Below are 23,663 nucleotides of genomic sequence, written 5' to 3'. Positions count from 1 at the left end.
AACCAAAGTTAAAGTACTTATTATTTCACCGAATTTGTTTAGAAATTGCATATTACTTGACGTAGCGAATTAAAATTTTAGCAGTACTCCTTCCGTTTCCTTGAAAATTTCTCTGGCGAAGGGCAGCTAGGTTATACTCACCCTTGTGCTGGCCAAGTTTGCACGACGTTACGCGCTAGGTACCACAGCCAACTAGCCAAGAAAGTTGAGAAGTTGCGGAAGGACAAAACTTCAGGCATTTACCAACCGCCCAGTCGATTTTATAAACGTTCTTTCTACTTTCTCCCGAAAATCATCGTTCTCTTGTTTGCATCCGGCAAACTCGAGGTTAACCACGTGGTTTGTTTCAATTTGTCTAAACTGCTATTCGCAAAAGTATGCTCTCTATATTATGGAAGTGAAAGAAATATACATACGTCACCAATAAAGTTACATTATTCACATCACATATCAATAGAATTATTGTATAATTATATTTGTAAAGATTCTCCAACTGATATTTTATAAATTTATTTTGAAAGAAGATAATTTTATAATTAATGAGAAGGAATTTTCCTTTTATTAGTACGCAATATTTAAATAAGAAAAAATATTTAATAGTATTTACAATGCTGTAGGTTGCTTACACGAGGCAACCATATTCCAAGGCTCAGCTTTAATGAGATTATATTCATACATTTGTACGATAGTATCTATCATACGTGCAAATAGGGGGTCACGAGAGTCACGGAATGCATGGCGAATACACATAATGCAATGTAGTAAATCAGGTTACATTGCTTGTTCGCAAGAGATATGATTAACATATACATGCACTGTACTTACATAATACGTAAATAAAATTACGCAACGTGTTGTACGACATAGTTTCTGTACACACGCCCTTTTGTGTTCTATTTGACGATGGCTTAACATGTTTTAAACCATACCGGAGACTATAAATTTATCTGTACTACGACGTGAAACTAGAACTTCGATATCTATTTTTATTTATATATTTATTATTGTAAATCTAAAAACGATATGAAAATTAAATGCGATGTTGAAATTCTTTAATCTGTGATAGAAAAATTAATATTGATAATTTGACCTCTTTTAATAACAAGAAAAATGTTTCATCTTATGTAAGATTCGAAATTATCTTAGGAATGTAATTTCTCTGTTCCATTAATTTGGATTATTTTATGGAATTAAAAATATACGTTATAATTTTACTAATTTTTTTTAAGTAAAATCTTATATCAACGAATTTCAACGTAACAGGTGGTCATTTCCACGCAAGTAGGAGTGGAGGGACCACTACTGGCCGTCTCGGACAACATGTTCGTTCACAACAACAGCAAACACGGACGTAGAACGAAACGATTGGATCCCAGTGATCCTGGTGAATACAACAGTGAGTACCATGAACTACGAGTGTAAAGTAAATGATGCGTAAAAGCATCGTATTAGAAATAGATTTTTACTAACCAAATGCGACAGAAGTGTAATTTTAAGGTCGCATTTCGTACGATACAGAACGCTATTAATTTGCTGTAATATTATACAAAGATGATAATAACGTGCGATTACGAAAGTGATTTTACTTGCAATACGTAATTAAAATAATATAACGCTAGTAATCGAGTTTAAACAAAGCTTTTGTAACGATCCGTCTTTATCGCGGTGACGTCTTAAATACTTGCGATCAATCATTTCAGATATTTCATTCTTTCACGAATACATTATGATTAATGGCAATGCATGATTCATCGCAGAGTTCATTTGCAACGATTATAAAAAATGTAATATGCCTAGAAATAGTAAAAGTATATGAAAGGCTTGTAACTTTATGTGAATACGAATAACGTTAAATATTAATATTACAATTTTTAGTGATATCCCTGCAAACTATGAATACTTATCAAATGTTGCTTTAAATAAAACATGTTGTAAATAAGATGACAGTGAATTAAATTCCACACGAGACGCGCAATTAATCGCGTACACGTAATCTTACGATAGTTCTTCGACCGATTTATAGTCGTCATTTACAATTGGAAGATCCTGGGCGTTCGAGCAGCGTTTCCCTTCCTTACGGAATTCTCGAATGAAAGGGAAGGGTACGGTAGCGGGGTGAGTTGGTTTCTTCGAGATCGGTATAACGACTCGAGAGCCATAGTAGAGGGTGGAATCGTAAGAGGAGAGGGAGGGGCATGCTCGGAGGATAGGATATAAGGAGTCATAGGGCAATTCAGCAAAGTTTGGCGTCGGTCGCGCATACAAACGGCTGATATCGTGCGGCCACCCCTTGACTACGCGCGTTCTCCTCTTCTCCTAGCTTTCTTCTTCCAACCTTTCTTCCTTGCTGCGCCAAGACAAGATGTAAATCAATGGGATGCGGGAAAACGAGGGATCCACCACGTTTCTCTCTGTGCTTTCTCCATTGCTCTTATTTCCTCCGTTTCTCTTCTCGCTCCTCTCCGCAGGTTTCAAGCTTTCTTTCCACCCTACCGTATCTTTTCGTTTCTTTTTTTGCCGGGCTGGCTGCCATCAAGCGGAAAGACACAAGTAGAACAGGAACAAAAGGGAACAAAGAAGGAGAGGAAACTCGGGATTGACCTCTCTTTTCTTCCCTTTCTCCCCACTTTCTCTTTCTCTCTTTTAGCAGTGGTTGCTGCGAGGTGTTGGTTTGTGAATTCTAAGTTTATGCTATCTCATCCTCTCAGCTTTCGCAACTGCTGTGACGCTATACCGCTAGCACTCTTTCCAAATTCCCTAGCGAGCAACTCCCAAAACGCTGAAACAGGCATACCGATGAGACAAAAGGAGAAGACGCGCTGAAAGGACAAAATCAGAGAGAAAGAGGAAACGGAGAAAAAGATAGCTCGTAACTACAATCGAATTTTCCTATCCGTTTTAGAAATCGGAGTTTAGATCTGTCAAAGCTGCAACACTAAGATAGTGTTTACCAAATTTACTTACGCCAATGTCGAAATTACGTTTTATTTCACTGAAGTAGCTCTAACTAACATCGTTCATTACAATTTTAAATTTTCCATAAGCACCCGCAATCCATTTGTTAATATCGTAGTTTCACTAATTACATCATGGAAAGTTTGTTTCTCGATGAAATTTAATTAAATATTAGAATATATATGTTTGCGTGATTCTATTTACAAAGATATAAACGATAATTAAGGAGCATGAATTATGCGAGTCGCCTAGGTAAAGAGAAAGCAGTTTGGCCATAAAACATCAGCTTAATGACGGCGTTCGCGGTGAAAGTGAAAGCAATTTCTTTCTGCAGAAGTTCGCGGGTCTTTATCAGGGTAAACGAAGTTATCGCGCGATCTCACAGTGATCAGAGAGAATCGGGCCGAACGTGTTGGAGTACAACGAGTCTTCGACTTTGGCCATGGTTTCGTGGTAAAAGAGGAACTCGAGAGAGTAGGAAAGAGTAGTAAGGGTAGCATCCCTTACCACTCGCTAGTGGCACGGGGGATTTTATTTATTCCGGGTTGGTACGCTTGTTCCGGCCTCCTCCACAGAATCCCTCTTTTCAACCCTCCTCTACCTCTTACCACTCTACCTCCTCCTACTCTTCTACCCCATGCCATCGCACCCGACAATTCTCCAGCAGGGTGGTTGCCAACGTCGCTGACTCTGTTTAACGACTTTCTTATACATTGAACGTAATAAATACCTTTGTCCCATTCAAGAATCTCCATTTACACGGAAACTGCTACTCTTTAACGCTGTACTGTCCTCGAGTACTTAAATTTTCTTCCACTTTATTACAAACAGACGGTATAAACGTGCAAAACATTGCAATATAAGAATGCCGATTAATATCTTCATTTACAATAGGTACGAATAATTTTAATTTTTTTTATTAATATTTAATAGTCGATAGGAATAATCGTATCGTTATTATTAAATTTCCAAAATGTAAACCACTTCTAGAATGCAGTCATTAACTTTTTGAGATCACACACGCCATGTCCACTGTCAAGATCTCCAGACCTTTTAAGATTTATACAGAAGCGTAAGCACTCGAGGTGGAAACTGTTTGAGCATCACTGGGAGCAATATACCATGATGTCAGCCACTCTGCCGTGGCTCCGCTCTGCCAGGGTTGGTACCGGGGGTGGCTTGGCTTCGCTGGGGTACAAAATGATATCATTGGGTTATAAATTCCAAGCAGAGACACCAGCGGCCCGATCGCCCCCCTCTCCTTTCCTTCTTGTTACAACCCTTCTCCGGCCACTCCAGCCCTCAGCCTCTTTCTCCTGTCCGCTTCCTCCCCTTTCTCTTTCTCTTACTCTTTCTCCTTGCCATGCTGCCACGGGAAATATATCTACCACGCGGCCTCGACCGAATAAACAGAATATTCAGATAATTTTCCGTATCCCACCCCCTAACTAACTGTCTCAGCTTACTCCGTGCGATCGGAGGTATGCGAGTAATTTTTCAACTTCCATTATTACGAGTTTTTCATTCTTGTATATCATTTCTTATTGTTTTCGTGATTTCAAATATAACACCGATATTACACTTCCGTTTATAAGTTCCGTTCTTGTACAGCACGTGATAATTATACTGTTTTACGCTTTTATTTATGTAAAGAGTTTTTATCAATCCTATTAAATATTGTAAAGAACGCTATATTTTAGAAACTTTATATATTTTTCTTTATTACCTGTGTACATTTTGTGCATTTTTACATTGCCAAATTTGACATAAATACGTACAAGTCTACAATATTCGTCTTGATATATGTATATATTTTGTATTTCGATTCTATCGTATACAGAAATTTGATATGTATATACATTTCATAAAATCTATTTTAGGGTAAATTAGGTCATACATAGTTAGAATGTTAATGCTTAGAATAATTCTATGGCGCAACACTACAAGCATACAAATGTAAATGGCTAATCATACTATAATGTTAAGATATTAACATTGCATATAATTTTCACTGGCGCTGCAGAAAGGTGTAATTTAAAGCAATATTTCGCTGGAATTAACTTCAAATTTCACAAAGTCGCAATAACTTTAACAGCGTCGTTTATACATGTATGATGATATAGGTATAACTATACGAAAAGTTATAGAATACTCGTTGAAGAAAGGCAATAAATGTTATTATATTGACACTTTAAAGCGAAACGTAATCATTATATCATGTTAAGCTAATAATATTGTGTATTCGCAAAATCAGGTCTCTATACGCCTGTACCTCTTCAAACGCCGTGCATAAAAGCGATATCACCAAACGAAGGCTGGACATCCGGTGGATCCACGGTAATAATCATTGGAGAGAACTTCTTCGACGGACTTCAAGTCGTTTTTGGGTCGATGTTGGTTTGGAGTGAGGTATGTAAAATTTTATATTTTAACAAAGATAATTGGAATAGAAAAAAATTTGTAACTGAACTAAATATCAAGATTTGGTTTTCAAAGCGAAAGTTGTACATTACATACATGTATATCTTATACTATACATATATACGTATCTTGCTTCACATTCATTTATTTTTTTCTTCCAGCTAATTACACCAAACGCAATTAGAGTACAAACTCCACCACGACAGATACCAGGCGTCGTTGAAGTTACGTTATCCTACAAAACTAAACAATTCTGTAAAGGAGCACCTGGTAGATTTGTTTATGTTTGTGAGTATGATAACTGTATAACTTATGTAGATAAGAGATTCATATAATTTATATTCCAATGTAGGTAGGAATAATAATTAAATTTTATATCACATATGTATATTTATACATGTTTTGAATACTACAATCAATACGTAGAAGGCGAAAGATAACTAAAGAGCTTTCTGAACAAAGGGTGTATAGGTCTATGGTACCTAAATATACATATATGTATAATAGATGACGACAGAATATTTCCTAGAATTATTATGGATTATTATGATTTATTTTATAAACATAAAGAAACAAAGTTCTGTAGTTCTGAAGCTTCCGACGTAATTTATTCGATTTACTATTTGAATTTCTGAGCTCCTTTTCCATAAAACTTGGAAATTAATAGAGATTAGTACAAATGAATGCACAACCTATAATTACGTATATGATCCTATAGATTATTACTAATGTAAAGTTTTACACATTTTTCAGCGTTAAACGAACCCACGATCGACTACGGCTTCCAAAGGTTACAGAAACTTATCCCACGTCATCCAGGAGATCCTGAAAAATTACCAAAAGAAATCATATTAAAAAGGGCGGCAGATCTTGCAGAAGCCTTATACAGTATGCCGAGAAGCGGGAACGCTGGAATTACGGGAGCACCTAGAAGTCCAGGATCGGGCCATCCACCTGCACCACCAACATCTAGTTCGGCAACAGCGTTCAACTCGTACACAGGACAACTTGCAGTGACAGTACAGGAAAACGGTAGCGCGGCGAAATGGACAGACGGTAAGTATTATAGCGATATTCTATGTCTAGATCACACGATAACACAGTCATTATAACAATTAGAAACGCGAAACGATTGCGGTGCAAGATACCGTGTCACGCTAATTACAAATAGCATCTGTTGCGAAAGTTAACATTGTCTATATATATATATATATATATATAGACAATATATATATATATATATATATATATATATATCTATATGATCAACAACATATTCAAAATTAAAATATCTCTTAATAAGTACATATAATAAGTTATTGCATCGTTCCACGCGGGATCTCAAACGCGAATCTTATCTGTTTCATTGAACTTGTATAGCCAGCTCTGCGCATTTAATATTCGATGTATAACTTGACCCAACATCATTTGTTAAACAATTAGTCGAGCACTGACGCGTAAAGCCAATCTATTTCTTTAACTTTAAACTTGCTCTCTTTCTTTTCTTCAGCTTCTTCTACAAACAGCATCAAAATAGAAATATATATAACACTTCTCTACGTCTAAATAGCGTCTTTCATATAATATTATACATATTACAACAAAGTACAACAGAACGATTGAATTGACTCCAACTGCTTCGATATTGATAACACGATATGAAACTTAAAATTAGCTCGAAATAAACGCGTTTATCCGCCGTTATACGTCATCTCCTCCTCGTTCAGGTGTAATAGGCAAGACGCTATGAACAGAATGATGAAATACTGACGAGTTCGTCTGACGGGCAGGTTTCTATTTCTAGACGGTAGTTCCGTGACGACAGGAGCCGGTGCTGCAGGCGGAGGTGGCGGTGGTGGTAGCGTCGGAGGAAGCGTCGGTGGCAGCGCCGATGCCTATAGGCAAAGCAGTAGCGCGAGTCCACGTGGAGTCGTGACCGGTGGTGGTTATTGCGGAAGTTCGGCTAGCACACCTCACAGTCACAGCACAAACGGAAGTTACTCGGTAGCCAATCCGTACACTGGTAGCCCGACTCTTTATACATCGCGTAAGTATATCTCATTCGATGATATCAACCTTGTCTCTGTATTTTCCAATTTTATTTACTTAATCCTGTCGATTCCGCTTCATGATTTTTGTAACTTCTCGACAATTCGAAATGTGTATCCGTACTAACAGAGTGATGGAAAATTCTATTTTATTCCGGTCGAATGAAAAGAAAGTTAACAAAAGTACCTTCCCGATACATTTCGAACTTTAATTTAATATGCATGTTGTGTGTGAATTTGTGTACACGTGAAACTATGGCACGCATGCGCTTGTTACGTATACGTATGGTTCTGGCGCACGCACTTTATGATTTTCCCTTATGTGAAATTTTCGTTTTAGCGCACGAACAGTATGGCATTTTCTATACGTCCGGGGATGGGAGTGCGTTCGCCCCCGTAGTACGACCACCGACCACCTCAGTCCCACCGCACTGGTCCACACAGCACCACCTCGCCACAGCCGCCCAGTAACCGCTAACCGTCCACCATCACAACCACCATCATCACCATCACAACCACCCTATGCACTGCGATTAAAGAATTATGAGAAACATGCACGAGAGACGAGACTCGAGGATGTATGTACACACACGTTCATTTATGAATAATTGATAATCCCCATCCCGTCCTTGATTTCATTAAATTGGATATTACGTCTCAGTTGCCTCTGTATGTATCATTATTATGAGATATATTATGTGGATATTCAGCTGAATCTTTACTTTGAATTTTTGATATTTGACAATAAACAATGACTCGGATGTAATTTATGCGGTCTTCGAGATTTTTTATGCAATTTTTCAAATATTTAATCAATTTTAAAATTATCCTATGACTATGTACTAAATTATAAGAGTGGCTAGAATTTTCTCAAGATCGCTTCGTATTAAATTTTATATTGTTCGATATTTATTGTTCAATACTTTAAAACAAATTTACAAAATGAAATTATTTGCTGAAAAAGTGAAACGCTTCTCGTAGCTATATTATTATCGTGATATACGAGTATCCTCGTAGACGAAACGTTATAATATCATTTATTGCCGTCGATTGTTAAGAAAGCCACTTAACCAATGAACGTTAGCGTCGTTAGAGCGGTCGTTTTGTTGGCACGTGTCCAAACGACGCGACATAGCACGAAGTTCCAAATATAGTCCTTCACCTTGTAATGAGCACTAGTCATTGATATAAAATTACTCCTGTTTATTAAACCCTATGATACATATAAGTTACAATTAGAGTATGCAGATACCAAATTTACTTAAACATGCATGAAAAAATTACTCTACTATTTATTCTTATTATCTCTTCCATTTAAATTACAATTTTATTTCTGCGTATTTATATTGTTACTGTCCTTAAACTTTTTACTATTTTATTTATCTACACATAGTAAAGTACTAGAGTACTACAAGCACTAGAAACAATTAAATAACTATACCGATATAATTCAATTTGTTCTGCTTGAACTGGTGATTCCAGAACGCACTTCATATTACGATTTTATAAAGTATGCTTCCCCTTATCCGACCTCGCATTGATCTGTCTCCGCGTTTAATCAACTCCATTTTCGTTGCCAAGCGCAAGAGGATAAATAAGGAAATTTTAAACAAACGAATGAACACATTCTTTAGGCGTAATTTTAAAATAACGTGAAAAACATGCTGAACGAATATAAAGAATTTAATTCAAGAGAAATCTCTTTCTATAAATATTATAATCAACTCAAATATTATAATCCAAATTTATATTGTTTTTTAATACATAGCATTAGACGAGTGTAAGCACATAATCTCTTGCGACTGACCGTATATATTTTCGATTCAATTTTTCCTAAACATATAATTGCGCTTCGGTTAGATCTTCACATTTATAGTTATGTTAGAACAATTTAAAAGGGACATGTTTTCGAATCGCCAGTTCATTAATTACTTCTTAACTTGTAAGCTATAGCGAATGACACTAACATATAACCGACAGTGGGTATGTTGCAGGACTAGGAGAAGTGGTCGGTTCACCATTCAACATGAATCCATTTATGTTGCCCACCTGCAGTCAAGGATATTCAAACGCCGCCAGTCCGTTGCTCTCGTCGAACGGCAAATAGTGTTACGAGATGTAAGCTCCGACGAAAATATCGAGGGGTTATATGTTCACGGAAGCGACATCCATCGATGCGCAGGATTTCAACGAATTTGGATATTCTGATAATCATCGTATTCGCGATTGACAATCGCTTTCTTGAATCGAAATTGGTCCTCTCGATTCACGCATTTTATCTTTTCTCCAGTTGCCGCGTAACGGAAGAAGAAATCATCGCAGAGAAGCATCTGTGTAATGATTTTCGTCGGAGCTGAGCGATAAATTCAGTTTTAGTGTGAGAGTATATCGAAACCAGAGCAAACAAAAATCGATAACGTTTTATCATTAATGATGATCGAATAAGTTAAGGAATGATACATATCGAAGCACATAGGGGTGTTTTCTTCATCTATTGACATAGTCGTTCGGTTCACATGTATAATACAATTTTTAGAGAATGAAATCGATTACATCCATTTCATTGTTAAGAAATATCTGATATAATGTTTAACTAATAAATTATTTCTTTTATATTTCTAATTATTTATCGTAAAATTGTATTCTACATACAAATTGATCTGACATTTATTTGAACAGAAGGAACAGAAACTCATCCAAATTGCTATTTAGTAAGTAAAACCATGATTATTTAAACGAATCATAACGTGTTGTTCTAGTAATCGAATTTACAATTAATAATGATGGTTTGAATAATCGATCGATCCATTTATCGGTGTTTCGAGGATCGAGGTTTCTATTCTGTCACAGAATGTAAAATTAAATGGCAATTTGGAGGATTCATTAGCATTTCTGAAAAGCAGCCGAATGACTATTCTCTTTTCGTGTCTCCGATATCGCTATTTTTTAACTAGCTATCTCGATACGAAAAGATCACTCTTATCGATAGAGTCGAGTACCTCCTTTGCCCTGCGTCTCCTCTCGTATACGAAATTATTAAAAAACTTGCGACAAAGTATTTTCAAGGTGTTTTTCTTCAACTTTGTAGTACGATGTTTCTAACGATATAAACGCCTAGTTGTTCGAGAGTTACAGAAGAGGCAATAGTATACGCAGGCGGGGACGTTCACAGGGTGCTGAGCAATTTTATATCAAAGCAAGCAAAGAGGCTAACGAGGGTCTAGGAAATAAAAATGACACCACTAGACGGACATATCGCTTATCAGTGAATAACAGACATCATAGTTTTAGAAAGCATTTTCGAGTTTGAAATTTTATCTTCCTACCCGTACGTTTTAAGAGACTAACCAATATCGGCTAGGTAGCGTAACGTCTAACTTGTAATTTGTAAATTTCCTTGTAAATATTGTTGCGATGTACAAAAAGATAAAAACTATTTCCAGGAATCCAACGAAACGATATTAACGTGATTGTAGGGCGAAAATTATTATATATAGATGTAAATAATCGTAGAGCGTCGTAGCTTTATTCATATTGATTAATACGCTGGCGATCCAATCTTTTAACGGACAAATCGACCGCGTGATCGTAATAATAAATAAATAAATACTCCCAGCTGTTTTCCATTGATATTTCTACTATCGGTAAAAAAAAACTTGTTTCTTCCAACGTGTACATTTATACTGATTCGTATTCATGAAGAAAGAAGAAAGAAAGAAACGATGATTAGAATGTCTGAATGGAAAATCACGGATAACGATATGAATTAGGACAAAACGTTAAAAATTGGATTCGTCCGTAGCAATTGTATAGAAACGTATAGTTGATTTGAATCGTTCGATAAGCCGGCCCAAAACTAATTTCACAGAAAACGAATCTCACGAAAGTATACGAAGCATGTACCGTTGCAGAATTGAAATCTCCAATTAGTTCAGATTTTGCAGCAGTTTACGAGCATAAACCGTATCGTTTGTTTCTGAAACGAATGTCGTTAAAAGTTATTATTGTAAAAAGTTCCTTTTTGCATATCGACTTGGCAAGCTGACTTCCATTGTGGAAGACGCGCTCTTTGTCCCGAAGCCACGCTCTGTGATCTTGTGATCTTGATTATAATAATAATTATCACTTTCGTTCGATCACACAATGTCATCATCTTTTACATGGCGCGTCGTTCTTGTACGCATGCGAACGCACATGAGCATGTATACGCGCGTACAAACACTCGTCGATGTATATTAAAATAAATTAAACTTACATTTTTGAGAATTAAAATCAACAATACGAAATTTATTTGTGATTCCCCTTACGTCGCTTTAATTTAGCGAATTTAGTATGGAATTTTCTAAATAGTAGCAACTATTAAAAAGAACAAACAAGTAATCACATTGTTATTACTTTTAATATATAATAGTAATTTTTCTAATAAACCTATGACGAAATATTATCTTTGAAACACACAAAAAATATTGTGTATTTTTATAAAATAATATATTTGCTTAATGATTACAATTTTTATTTCATTGGCTGAGTTAATATTACCATTTTATATCGTAACATTATTCTTACGTTTAATTGATTTTTGAATTTCGTACATTACTGTATGAAATTGTCCACTTTAAAAAGTTGTATGTATTTCATATTTTGGAAGCTTAGTTCCCTTCGCAATTTTTCCAATCGTTTATCAAATCTTGCGAAAATTAATTTCGCGAAGTAAACTTTCATCTACGTTCTATTCGCAAATTATAGAATTGCATCAGAACCAGCAATCTAATCATAATTATCGCATTACATGGAAATAACAACTTAATCGCCGCGAGCATCGGCATAGCTCCCAGGAGAAACCACGTCGGGATCAACAAATAGCGAAACAGGATCTCGAGGACTACTTCGGTCCGATTAGTTCACATGGTGTCCTGTTACCTCGGCCAGCAAACGGTGGCGCGTACAGCGCGCGTTATTGTAAAGCTGTTTGTGTTATTAGATTTAGATTGGTCGACACGTGGCACGCGGTATGGCAGCCACGTGTCCCATTGCAAACGTTACAACGTGGATACAATACGAAATCGTTCTTCTTGCAATATTTCTTTCCGTGCCAACCCCTACAAAAACACGTTCTTTCATTGAGGATCCGTCAGTTTGCTATTATTTCCTGTACGATATAGCGACACTCGGTGCACTCGGCACGCTCGATGATTAATTATTAATACAACTGCAAATCAATTTTCTCAATCTTCTCATTTTATGTCTATTGTTTCGATAATTAGTGTTTTCTGTTCCTAAATTAATTATTAACGTTGCTATTGGACCGTTTGGATAAGTGGAAAATAAAGCAGAATTTAACAGCGTTGAACGCTGAAGTGCCTTTATGTTGTACATTTTTATTTCAGTACACTAATAGGCTTTCTCGCTCAGCTGTTTCGATCCTCTGATACAAACAAGCACGGTCCTTCCTACCCACCAATCCACCACGAGCAGTCAGCTTACTTTTTTTTTTTTTTTGGCACGTGCGATCCCATAAAATTCTATACGAGGCATGTCGCGCTCGATCTAATTGAAATCTAAAAAGAGAAAGATCACTCAGAAAAGAAAGAGAGAGAGAAACGAAAGGAGTAATTTTATGGAAATTCTGTAAAAAATTTTCCTCGTTCTAAGTAAATTCAAAATAGAAAGAAATTATTTTCTTTTACAAGGCTTAATAATAATAAGAAATTTCAAAATAAATACGAATCTAAATAATTTTCAAGTAACATGAAAAGCTACAAATTTATACTCATCACACAATTATGTTCACCCGTATAATTCAAGATCATTATGTTTAAAAATTGAAACGCATCTAAACTATGGATATTTCTCGTAGGGCATAAACATCTTCTAACAGAAATAAATAAAAGATACGGTTCGAACTTATAGGAATTCGTATTTCGTTTCGTTTTTCACATTAATAGCAATTACAAAGGTTCGAGAAGTATGTTGACATGTTACTGCGTATGCTCTTTTGCGTCAGAGCGATATCGGGGTAGAATTTGAGTCGGGCGTCAAAGGGGATGAACCGGGACCGTTGGGAGCCGGCAGGGATAGGAGCAATCCGGTGATGCACCCCTGACAGTTCACTACGATAAGATCTGCTTTTCCGCCGAGTCGGCTCCATTTGAATTCTGTTTGTGAGCCCCAGTAACGCTACTCTTTCAATGTATTGTGCTTCTATCGATGGAAGAGAATATTACCATCTGCTGATTACCGGTAATCCTTATTCTGAGCTATTGAGTTTCCTTTTCTCTGCAACTCTTATAATATGATGGCAATAATAATAGTATGTGATGTTTGTAAAACAAGTATGAGAAGAGCTAAACTATCGTGAATTATGAACGTAAACATATATTTTAATATATTCGTATAAAATAAAAAATACAATTTGATTTATTTTTTAACAGGGCCATATCTTTTATTATTTTTGCCACGTTTATTTGTTTCAAACAATTCTTCCTTACTTTCATAATATCTATACTTTTTGTTCACATCATGTTTCTCTCTATGTTTGTCGTTATATAGTCTGTGCTACTTTATGGTATACTTTGCTTTTAATACCGCACTTCGGTCTTCTTCTTACGTATGTTTCCTTGCTATTTCTGATTGTTCCTCTTATACAGTATACAGTGACGTGAAGAAGCTTCCGGAAATTCCCTTTATGTTACAATAAAAATAAAGAACATTTAGGTACTTAAAGAACTCTTTCACGTACGATTCTATCAATTAAATATTAAGTGTAGCTTATCATAAAATGTACTTATGATAAAAAGATTTCTTAGCAAGTTTAAGAAGATGTCATATTGAAAACGATTCCATAGCATCAGTTCTATTTGACTTGTGATACATGCTGATCATCTACTACACAGTGGAAGTACAAGATAAATCATTTTTATTGTTACTATTGGCAAAATACGAAAAATGAAAGAAGTACGAATATTAATATTTGTTCTTTAGTAATTCCTTGTAAAAGAAAGAGGGAAAATACTACAATTTATGGCAGATATGTTATCCTAGAAAAGATCTACAGATCATGATATATGTACTGTGTATGTCTCTTTATCTATCGTAGCACGAAGAGAAGTTCTAAAACCATTTTCACACCACTGTATGTGTGTTAGAAATTACTGAGGAGAGATAAAACTGCTAGTTATTTGGAGATTCGTAAACTTCAAAATCATCTGCTTAAAAAATCGCTATTGTTAACTTATCAATGTAAGGAAGTATACTAGAAGACTAATGAAAGCTATCTCAAGTAATCAGAAATAGTAGAGTTTCTCAAAAAGCAATGCAAAAGAGTTACGAAACGAGATTGACAGAAGCTCATAAATCGGAAATAAAGGTATCTGATTCAAGTTTGTTGTAAATAGGAATAGCAACGACAATGAGAACGACAGCTAAGTATTAATTGCAACAAACTATTTTCCTGTATTCCATGATTAATAAATTAGAGATCGTATCAAGCTTTCTCTCTTGCGGATTTACTTCGTTTTGATGAACGAGCGAAAAAGAAAAAAAAAGAAATCCTTATCAATAACAGTTTCATTCATTGAAATACTTATTTGTAGACTTATGTTATGTTCAATATATTATATTAAATGACGATTAAACTCTTTTCGAATATATCTATTATTATATTACATAGAGATCAATGACGAGCAACATTTATTAATTGTTGATATAATATACTTCGTAATGAGAAACAAGTTCATCAACTCGCCAGGTTGGCCGAGCGGTCTAAGGCGCCAGACTTAAGTTCTGGTTCCCGATTGGGAGCGTGGGTTCGAACCCCACACCTGGCAAATATTTTTTTTTTTTAGAAAATATACTTTAGATAATAAATGGATTATAAATATATAATTATCAAATGTTTCATTATATTTACCAACATAAGTTTTATTATGTAAATTTTATAATAATAGAAAGATCCCTATTATTGTAGTATACATCCCAATTTTAACATAAGGACACTGGATAAAATTGCAACGTATAAAAAACAAGTTTACATTGATATTATAATGTATAAATTCTTCGAACTTTATTGTAAACTTTAATTGCGAAGTATGTATATATTCAAAAATTCAACTACTGAAGATCAATGATGTCGATAAAAGAAATCTCTACAATGTTTACACGTGATATACATATGCATGTATATAGTTGAGACACGGACGAGGCACAGGAATAGACGTAACATTCAATCGCATACAAGCCATAGTGAATGATGTAATTGATGTTCTGTATCTTGTCTGTTGGGCAATGGTTAGGTCATCAGATCAATGGTCAATCATCAGGTCAATGATATGAGTGTTATCGATCGTAGATAATACAATATATGTTGAATGAATGGTATGAAGAAATCTGTGTTAGCAGCTATTGAATTAGAGGTTTCCAAATGATCAATGGATAGCAAAGCTTTTTAACAACTGTAAAAACATTGTGATTTTTTTTAACAACTACGATAAATTAAATAAATTCTGTATAACATCGTGTTTTAAGAAAATGATATCCATATAAAATAAAGGAAAACGTAGTTCTATGTTAGGATTTTCATTTTTTCTTACATTATCTTTAATTACTACTTATTTGTACAGTTACTTTTAATACTTTTGGTCCAAATCAGTGCATTGCCTTTACAACGTATATACCGATTATTCATATTATTTTATTAGTACAAAAACACAACGTTATTTTAAATCGAAATGTTTCAAATGTCGAAGATGTTACGTAACTGTAACGATTTGATGACATCCACGAATCTTCTTTTACATATTTGTCAATGAAATAAATTTAAAAAGTTACACTAATCTATGCTATTGCTAAATCAAAGCAGTAAGGCAAATTGCGCGATATAGATAAATAGATTTTTAATTCTGATCCTTATAACTTCTAAACGAATCGTATTCTTCTATCGTTAGAAAACTTCTTTTTAAAAAACCATGGAAGAACCTACTTAAAATATCTAAGAATGTAAAAGAAGAAGAAACAAAATACATATTAAGAATCATTAAGAATTATTAATATGCATGACATCCCGTTCCACTTGTATGCTAATGATTTTTTAAGAACCTTCGAGGCAGGATTAAGGATATAAGTTCCGTATCTCTATATATAACAATATAGGATATTACGTTAATAATTCGTTTCATTTCAGTCCTATAATTTATTTATGTATTTCATTAAAAATTTCGCAATAGATTTGATCGAAGCGAAGAATGTGATCGAACCCTTCGTTGAGATTAATTTATTCCTTCTTGCTTCTTTCATAATTCATCGCTTCGAAAGAGAAATTTTCATAGAATTCATTAATTGCTCGTTAACTCAGAGCAGTAGTTCTGCTAATCGTATTCGTTGCAACGTGGTGTTGGCGCGTGAAAAGTTGCATGTAATACGCATCGATTCGTGGCAGAGCAATAAAGTTGCCCGTTCCGAATGACACGATAAGAGGAAATGTTGGTCACAGAAGGCCGCGGGGAAAGGTCAGGACAGAAACGAAACGTAATTGCATTATAAACGCCTCAATACGCCCTCGGGATAGGAGGCGCGCTTTAATCGAAGACTCTTTATCTCCAGCGCGTAAATCATACCGAGCCGTCAAATCGGGCCGCTGTTCGCGCAACAAACGCAATGCGCTTCCCTGGCAATTACGACAAATTAACCGTGAAATGGCTCGTTAATAAGAACGTTATTCTCGCATAACATTGTGTCAAGAATTCGTTCGCGAGACGTTCGCCTGCGATCGATCTAATGTATATATATGTATATATATATGAAATTTCATATATATCTTTGAACAAGAGTGATATTATACGAACATTTCTTGCGCGCTCCTGTGTATATTTAAACAAAAATAATTGCTTATTTGATTTTTATTAAATACATCGAAATATAGGTTTCGAATTCATTTGAAATTTATTTACGGCAAATTTATGAAAATAACGTAGATCGGTTTCTCTTACAAAAGACTCTCATCAAGGTTTCTTATTTGCACAAATTTCCAATTTTAAATTTTACATATAAATGTCATAGATAAGATTTTGAAGATATGGTGTTCCATCGATTTTTTATTCTAAATAAATGTTATAAGGAGCGAATATCTCTAACGTTAGATTTCGATTATTGTTATATCAGTTCTTACGAGTCATTATTCTTTTAGTATGATATTTATTCTGAAACGGTTGTAGAATTGATTCTAGTATCGATTTTACAACTGTTAATTGCAATTATTATTTATTGTATTTAGTTGTTTATGATCATGAATTATAACATATCTAAATCTTAGGCTTAAAAGTTACACGAAGGAAAAGAAAATATCAGGTAAAGAATTCCAAGCTTTATGGATTTACACGGAATTTTAAAACAGAATCTGTGTGCTAATACTTTTACGCACTACTGAGGTAAAAATTCAGTGTAAATAAACTGTTTATTTTTTAAATTGAAGGAGAAGATATTTTGGAACCTGTGTAGCCGGATGCAAGAGGGAAATACCAAAGTACCGATTTCCAGGCAACACGTATTCTCTGAATTCCTCAAATTACAATAATAACACGTTTATTTATCATTACAGAGCAGATTAAAATTTTAAAATTTTAAAACATTTTAAAATTTTACAATATAGCTTGCCTTGTTTCCGGATCTCACACTTCTTACGATTATCAAGATGTATCTTATTTCAAAATCAGTATTTCTTTTTTAAATCTGATATTACATTTAATAATTATTGACACTATCTTTATTACGATATATATTATTTATTTTATTACAATATTATGACATGTGTCTCAGCATTCTCACCAATTAATTATGTAGGTCAATGTGATATTAGAATTCCATTGTTGCAGGAACATTATTGAGATGATTCATTTATTTTCAAAATTACATCTTGATGCTATAAACATGCTAAAAAGCAATAAATTAGCTACATTTGAAGTAAAGGATATTTTCTATGCCTAATAATTACATAATATTATTGGTTTATGTATCAGTGAATTTTTCAACAATATGTACGTATATAGTTTATATTTATATAGTACGTTTATATTTTATATTTATATAGTTTTATAATTGATCGTTTATCACGTTATATTAACGTGATTTCTTTGACAACTACATCTTTGCTGCAACATTACAAAACTTGCATAAACACGGAATATTTACATAAAATTGTATCAAAACGGCTCTTCGTTGCAATTAAATTTCAATCAAATGTTTTGCTCAATATCGCATTGATTTTATCTACCTCAATTAAGAAAACTTTTTACGTTCTTATCATCGACAAATCGAAATATTCTCAAGTGTTTGTTTCTTAGGTGTTGAAATGGATTTCACGTTTAACTGTAATATAAATTGTTCAATTAACGTAATTAATTGATGGGTATTCTATACTTTGAACACATTAAGCGGAAATAAATCCATACTGAATAAACGTGAAACCTACCTAATGGTCGACAGTACCTAATAATAAACAATAGTATAAATTGCAAATTTTGAAAAAATAACATTTATTGGATAAATCTTTAGACTATTCTGTCGGTACAGTATCCTGTAACAAAGCACACAGTATACATATAACAACGGGCCATAATAAAAAAAGATGGAAAACTAAGTAATCCATTGAGATTTGAAGATATAGCGTGCTTGATAAGATCATCAAACGATGTGTCTTGAATATTTTATTTTTACAGCGATTAAAAATACCTTTATAAACCAATTATGTAATTGCATATTTTTGACAAATTATTTATATAATAAATGACAAGTTCTAAACTTTTACTGAGATATGGACGTAATTATATTCATATTCCTATTTGTTTTTGTTACTACGAAGCTGTCGATGTATCATTCTAAATTCTGGTCAGGTTCTAAATCGCTAATCAATCAATAAATATTAGATAGAAAATATAATCCGTAGATGAAAAAGCATGATTAAACTCACAATGATTTTCATTAATTTGCTGTCAAGTTTCCGATATGTTAGAGATGCAGCTTGTACGATGAAACGACTCAGTAATATTGTGAAAGTAAATTTCATCAATGAAGGATATACAATATAGTGTTTACAAACAGTATTGGCACACGCTATTATTTTTTTTTAATTATATTCATATTCCTATTTGTTTTTGTTACTACGAAGCTGTCGATGTATCATTCTAAATTCTGGTCAGGTTCTAAATCGCTAATCAATCAATAAATATTAGATAGAAAATATAATCCGTAGATGAGAAAGCATGATTAAACTCACAATGATTTTCATTAATTTCCTGTCAAGTTTCCGATATGTTAGAGATGCAGCTTGTACGATGAAACGACTCAGTAATATTGTGAAAGTAAATTTCATCAATGAAGGATATACAATATAGTGTTTACAAACAGTATTGGCACACGCTATTATTTTTCAATGAAGCATCTTCCATCATATGCTGTATTTCATTTTCATAATATGAAATTTTATACGAGAGTACTAGTAACCAAGCGAAATAAAATTTAATATACTTCGATCTAATTAATCGATTAATATGTAAGTATTGAAAGTCTACTTTTACGCGAGTTTACATTTTTATAGATACGCGTAACGAAATAGAATCTAAATGGAGACTCGTCTCACCTACTAAAAATCGTGACGAATATCTTACTTTGAATATTTTATATATATCTTTACATATTATATACATCCTATACATATTTTCCATTTAGATTTAAATTAAAATTTAAATGCATGAAAATCCTAGCTGTAATAAATACAGTGGCATACCAATATTTTGTATAACCACTATACTTACAAGCGAGTTTATGCGAGAGAAATGATGAAATAACGAAGGGAGGAACGTAGGTCGGCTGATAAAGAGACGATTGGATAAAGAAATCCAACGACGATAGCCGTGTGACAGGCAAGTGAATGGTCAGAATCCGCGTTAATTTGGTTTTACGTTTCAGAGTGATTATACGTGCCTCGGCCGCGTAACGCAATACGGATTTGGGCGGTTCCTTAATCCGAAACAAAGCGCCGGTTTCGGTAGGCACACGTGGATGTGGAAGAGACCTCACACATCGTTTTACCGCGAGTTTCGTTCCTTTCCTCTCGTCTCGTCGCGTCGCGTCGCGTCCGGCAGCGCGAAACACAACTTCCTCCTAGGCGGGACGCCTTCTTTCGAGAAACTAGATGCTATGTTGGGCTATAATTACGTGCAGCCGGTTACGCGACCTCTTTCTTTCCACCATGGATCAGAAATCAATTATTCTTCGAGGCCAACTTTTTCTCGAAATTACCCTGCCTCCCTGGAATTTACCATACACTGGAACTCCGTTTGTCTGAGCTCGTTGAGGGACGTGTTAGTTCGTACAACAGTTCACGCAATTAGAGTTCTTGCCGTTGGTTTTGCTACGAGTCTAATGCAATTAAGGGAGATAAGGTTTTCAGGAAATTGGTTCGGAATAAAAAGATGCGAATTGAAGTAGAAAATGCATTAATCGAAGAGTTGAAATGATAAATAACGTAAGTGTCGAAAGCATAGATTTCTGATAGAAACGAAAGCAAAACATTTCTGTTCATTTTACCACTTACATCATTTATCGTTCGAACGTTATGGACTTTCAGCAGTTATCACGTTTATGGATTTAAAAGGCGGATAAATGGTATTTATAAGTGAATTATACCTTCGTTTTTATTTACCACTTATGTATACCAAAATTGCTGAGAAAGTTGTGTTTAATAAATACGGGAGATTGAAGAATTTTAAACAAGTTGCCAAACAGGTGAAAGTTAAACACATGAGCGGTGTTTTGATTTGATTTCCCAAATAAATATTATCCTTAAAATGATAATATTTATATCTTTGAGTGTGTTTTTAAATGGCTTCGAGTGGCTTAAATAAAAATATGCTAGATGTCTTGATATTTTCCAACAAGTTAACGTTATATAACGTTAATATTACTGTTACACTGAGAAATATTTATTGGATCACCGATGATACAAACGATAGTTTATGTATTAATTTTGTTTATTAGCAGGAACTCAAGGAAACAACGCTATAATTACCCAATCTGTTGAAAATTCTTACTTTATTTCCGATTGACCGTTACATAAAAAACACGATTGTTAATTGGATGAACAAATGCTTCCATCGTTATGTTACAAAATTAGTTGATATTATTGGACTAATAAATTGAGATAATGAAAGATAATCACATCGTTAGTGGGATAATTATCGAAACCATAGGATAACAGTCGTTGTCACTGTCTACGTAACATTCTTCGTACAAATTTACTCAAAGAGGAGTAATGTATTCCACCTATTACGTCAGTTCTTTTACGTTTGTTCGTTTATTTGCAATAGATTTTTACACGTGACTTACAGCCACTCTCTGGCTGAGAATCTTCATTATTACTGTCAACATGCAACAAAATATCCTGCTTCTTTGTATCGAGAAATTGTTTAGGATATATAGGAAATTTTAAAAAGATTGGGGACAAATTTGGGTTTAAGTTCAGTATCGAAGTAAGAAAAAACCTTATTCAAAGATATCTTCCAAATTGCATCTTTGCGAATATGTATTTTGTGTATTTTTTACAAATTGATTACCAGTTGAACTTTTGCATACAGTTTAAATGGAAAATGAAAGAAAAAAAAATGATTTGAAACAGATAAAATCTTTATAAGTTGAAGCGTTGGGAATCGTAACATATAGAACGTAAGTAATCTTCGCGATTAGAAAATCGCTGATAATCGAATCTTTACGATTTTGATCATTATGATCCTTTGATACATCAAATCAGACGTGTTCAAATTGTCACACTTTTGCGATTAAATTCTTTCGCGATAAAAGTTCGGACACACATCTGACTTTATTCTTATCAAAATATCTTGTCTGATATTTCTGAAATGTGTCTTTCAAGCCGTATTTGAACGATTATATTGAATACATAATAATCGTAACACTTTTCTACTGTTTCCTATAAAAATAAATATGAATTCTTCTAAGAATTAAATATCTATGTAAAAATATGAATTTCAAAAAAATTCAAACGAATGTTAGCGATTGACATTAGAACCTCTAGATTGATGATTCTGTGCTCGAAATTGGAACAGGCTACGCTATACCTAATTAATGAAGGCGTTACATCCTCAGCATCACAATAGCTAAGAGAATTACGATTGAATAGATTTTTAAAATTGCATACAACGGCCATTATACTCACTGGTTGTAAAAATGCAATTTAATCTATTAGTGACAAAACTCGCATAGACGATATTATAATACACAATAGAAACTAATCATTCAGTGTCTGAAAAAGGAAAGACAACTGCCTTTACTTGTATCCCTTCACGCGTAGGCGTTTTTAGCAATCGAGAAACGCAACAAAGCAACAAAAGAAACGTCTAATTTGTACGATAAAAGAAAAGTCTTCGAAAAGTTTCTCAACCGCTCTTTAAAGACATTTCAATATTTAGCAAAAGAACTTCTTACAGTACCATACGATACATAATATACAATATTAATACCAAGATAATAAAAGAAAAAAAAAAGATAGTTTCGACAGTTTCTTTAATCCACTAATCGTCGAGTACGTGTTATACATAGTGGCCAATTTGTTTACAGGTAGCCAACAGATTATATAGTCTTTAACAGGAGTTGGAACGATGCCAATGTATTTTAACATGGAAGAGCGTATACTCTCGTATATTATGCTTATCTGTAAAGATATTGTCGTTTTGAATCCCCATGGATTAGAAGCTTTGCATAAACACACATAGTTGTCATCGTAAAAACAAATCGTAATTACAAGTTGAACGACACGTAGTCTTGCTCGCGTGATCTCCTTCGACGTACATATGTACGTAAGTACTAATGTGCAATATGTACTTACCATGGCAGAGTAAGATTTAGAGTTCTAAGTTCAAGTGGTTGAGCAATGTTTCGCGCTTGCTATAGGCTCTATGCTCGTGATCGTTGGACACAGCACATATGTATCTAATAATACGTTCAAATACAACGGTAAATTAACCTTGAATTAGCTTCGTTTCGAGACATGGCTTTTCGTTGTAATTAGTAGAGCAAACAACGGATTGTGTGCCGGGTCGCGTCTCCACGATAAATCGCGGCACTATAAAGCGTGTTCCAAGACGTTCATTTGAATACGATATACACACGTATACAATATACATACAGGGAGTGTCAGGGTGATTCTACAACAGAGTAGAAAGTGATTGTGTATAT

The 23,663-nt window shown here is 34.2% G+C and overlaps 1 protein-coding gene and 1 non-coding gene across 6 annotated transcripts in view; both read left to right on the top strand.

Annotated features, from left to right (window-relative positions):
- Positions 1-11,696, top strand: part of LOC100746537 (transcription factor collier) — a 96,479-nt gene extending 84,783 nt beyond the window's left edge. Inside the window, exons 8-14 of one of the 5 annotated variants that reach the window (XR_002946703.2) lie at positions 1,264-1,396; positions 5,210-5,364; positions 5,538-5,664; positions 6,130-6,432; positions 7,181-7,423; positions 7,765-8,002; positions 9,419-11,696. Coding sequence is in view for 3 of the 5 variants with exons in the window: in XM_012385712.3 (XP_012241135.1) it covers positions 1,264-1,396; positions 5,210-5,364; positions 5,538-5,664; positions 6,130-6,432; positions 7,181-7,423; positions 9,419-9,531 (1,074 nt within the window). In the remaining 2 variants the exon portion in view is untranslated. Of the gene's footprint in view, positions 1-1,263; positions 1,397-5,209; positions 5,365-5,537; positions 5,665-6,129; positions 6,433-7,166; positions 7,424-7,764; positions 8,003-9,404 lie in introns of those variants that run through there. The other 4 variants (XR_002946702.2, XM_012385712.3, XM_024367692.2 and 1 more) reach the window with 4 other exon arrangements.
- A 3,470-nt stretch (positions 11,697-15,166) lies between these two features.
- On the top strand, positions 15,167-15,250 carry TRNAL-UAA. Its single transcript has one exon. It is a non-coding gene; the product is annotated as a tRNA-Leu (tRNA).
- Positions 15,251-23,663: the final 8,413 nt, after the last annotated feature.

This window comes from Bombus impatiens, unplaced genomic scaffold (assembly GCF_000188095.3).
Source record: "Bombus impatiens unplaced genomic scaffold, BIMP_2.2 scf_0344, whole genome shotgun sequence".
In the NCBI taxonomy this organism is placed as follows: Eukaryota; Metazoa; Arthropoda; class Insecta; order Hymenoptera; family Apidae; genus Bombus; species Bombus impatiens.
Note: the sequence above shows the minus strand (reverse complement) of the source record. Positions and strands in the feature narration are given on the sequence as shown.